This window comes from Cyprinodon variegatus, unplaced genomic scaffold (assembly GCF_000732505.1).
Source record: "Cyprinodon variegatus isolate N-32 unplaced genomic scaffold, C_variegatus-1.0 Scaffold660, whole genome shotgun sequence".
In the NCBI taxonomy this organism is placed as follows: domain Eukaryota; kingdom Metazoa; phylum Chordata; class Actinopteri; order Cyprinodontiformes; family Cyprinodontidae; genus Cyprinodon; species Cyprinodon variegatus.
The window spans coordinates 393,073-394,209 of NW_015151113.1; the positions used below are offsets into that span (position 1 = coordinate 393,073).

The 1,137-nt window shown below is 36.9% G+C and overlaps 1 protein-coding gene across 1 annotated transcript in view; it reads left to right on the forward strand.

The window, feature by feature from the left end:
* galm (galactose mutarotase (aldose 1-epimerase)) overlaps positions 1 to 653 on the forward strand; it is a 5,300-nt gene extending 4,647 nt beyond the window's left edge. Inside the window, exon 3 of the mRNA XM_015393863.1 lies at positions 522 to 653. Within this exon, the coding sequence (XP_015249349.1) occupies positions 522 to 638 (117 nt within the window). The 3' untranslated portion in view covers positions 639 to 653. The remainder of the gene's footprint in view (positions 1 to 521) is intronic.
* The last annotated feature ends 484 nt before the right edge of the window (positions 654 to 1,137 follow it).

Consider the following 1,137-nt stretch of genomic DNA (forward strand, 5'->3'; position numbering starts at 1 on the left):
AACTTTTAATCAAGCGCCTTAAGAGGACATGAATTGAATTGAATGATGGCATTAAGATCAGAAGCAAATTCTGGAGACAGGATTTGGCCAGACATGCATAGATTCTGTCATGGAGGCAGGTGGAGGAGATGCTGGAGATGCTCTGGAGCTGAAAGCTAGAGAATGACCGAGAGAAGGGATGGATTTCAGAGGAATGATGGGTTTGGAGACATATGATGGTGAATTACAGGAGATTGGAAAGGAGGGGAAACAAAGCTTTTGGGTTACCTTTATTGGACCAGATGAAACCAGAAAAGTAGCAGGATTTAGTTTGAATATATATTAGCACAAAAATACTGAGGTCAGATAAACTGGATGATGATGCAGATAAAACGCACTAGTCCAGTTGTTGATTGAAAAATATTCGGTTTAAAGTCTTATGCTTTTCTGAATGTAAAAACAATCAGTTAGAAGGTTTTTTTGAACACTTGGTTAAACAAAAATTCCTCTTCTGCAGAAATAAAAATGTTTTTTCTGCCCAGGGGGAAACTCTAACTGCTGATTACCGCGCCCGGTCCACCAGAACCACCCCCATCAATCTCACCAACCACTCCTACTTCAACTTAGCTGGGCAGGTAAGAGCTCATTACCTCACATGATAAAGATCACCTGGTAAAAGTATTCACACCCCTGAACACAGGAAACCCACAAGCGTTCGATTATAATTAGATGAAGCAGAAAACTGATTGTGAAGTTAAAAAGATTTTGACCCATTTTAGGCCTTGAATTCAATTTGTTCACTGATGTTCTGAATTGCGAAACCCTATTCTAGAATTATGAAATCAATAAAAATAATAACTAAGATTTTTTTGGAATGATCTGAAAAGTGTTGTTCATGTAGCAAATTTAGGTGATCTCAAGCTAGTTTGCAAAGAATGGACAAATAGGTTTGGAAAGCTGGATGCAGATTGATCCTAAATGCAAATATAAATGCACACCACACTTTTCAGATCATTCCAAAAAAATCTTAGTTATTATTTTTATTGATTTCATAATTCTAGAACAGGGTTTCAAAATTCAGAACATCAGTGAACAAATTGAATTCAAGGCCTAAAATGGGTCAAAAACTTTCTAACTTCACAATCAGTTTTCTGCTTC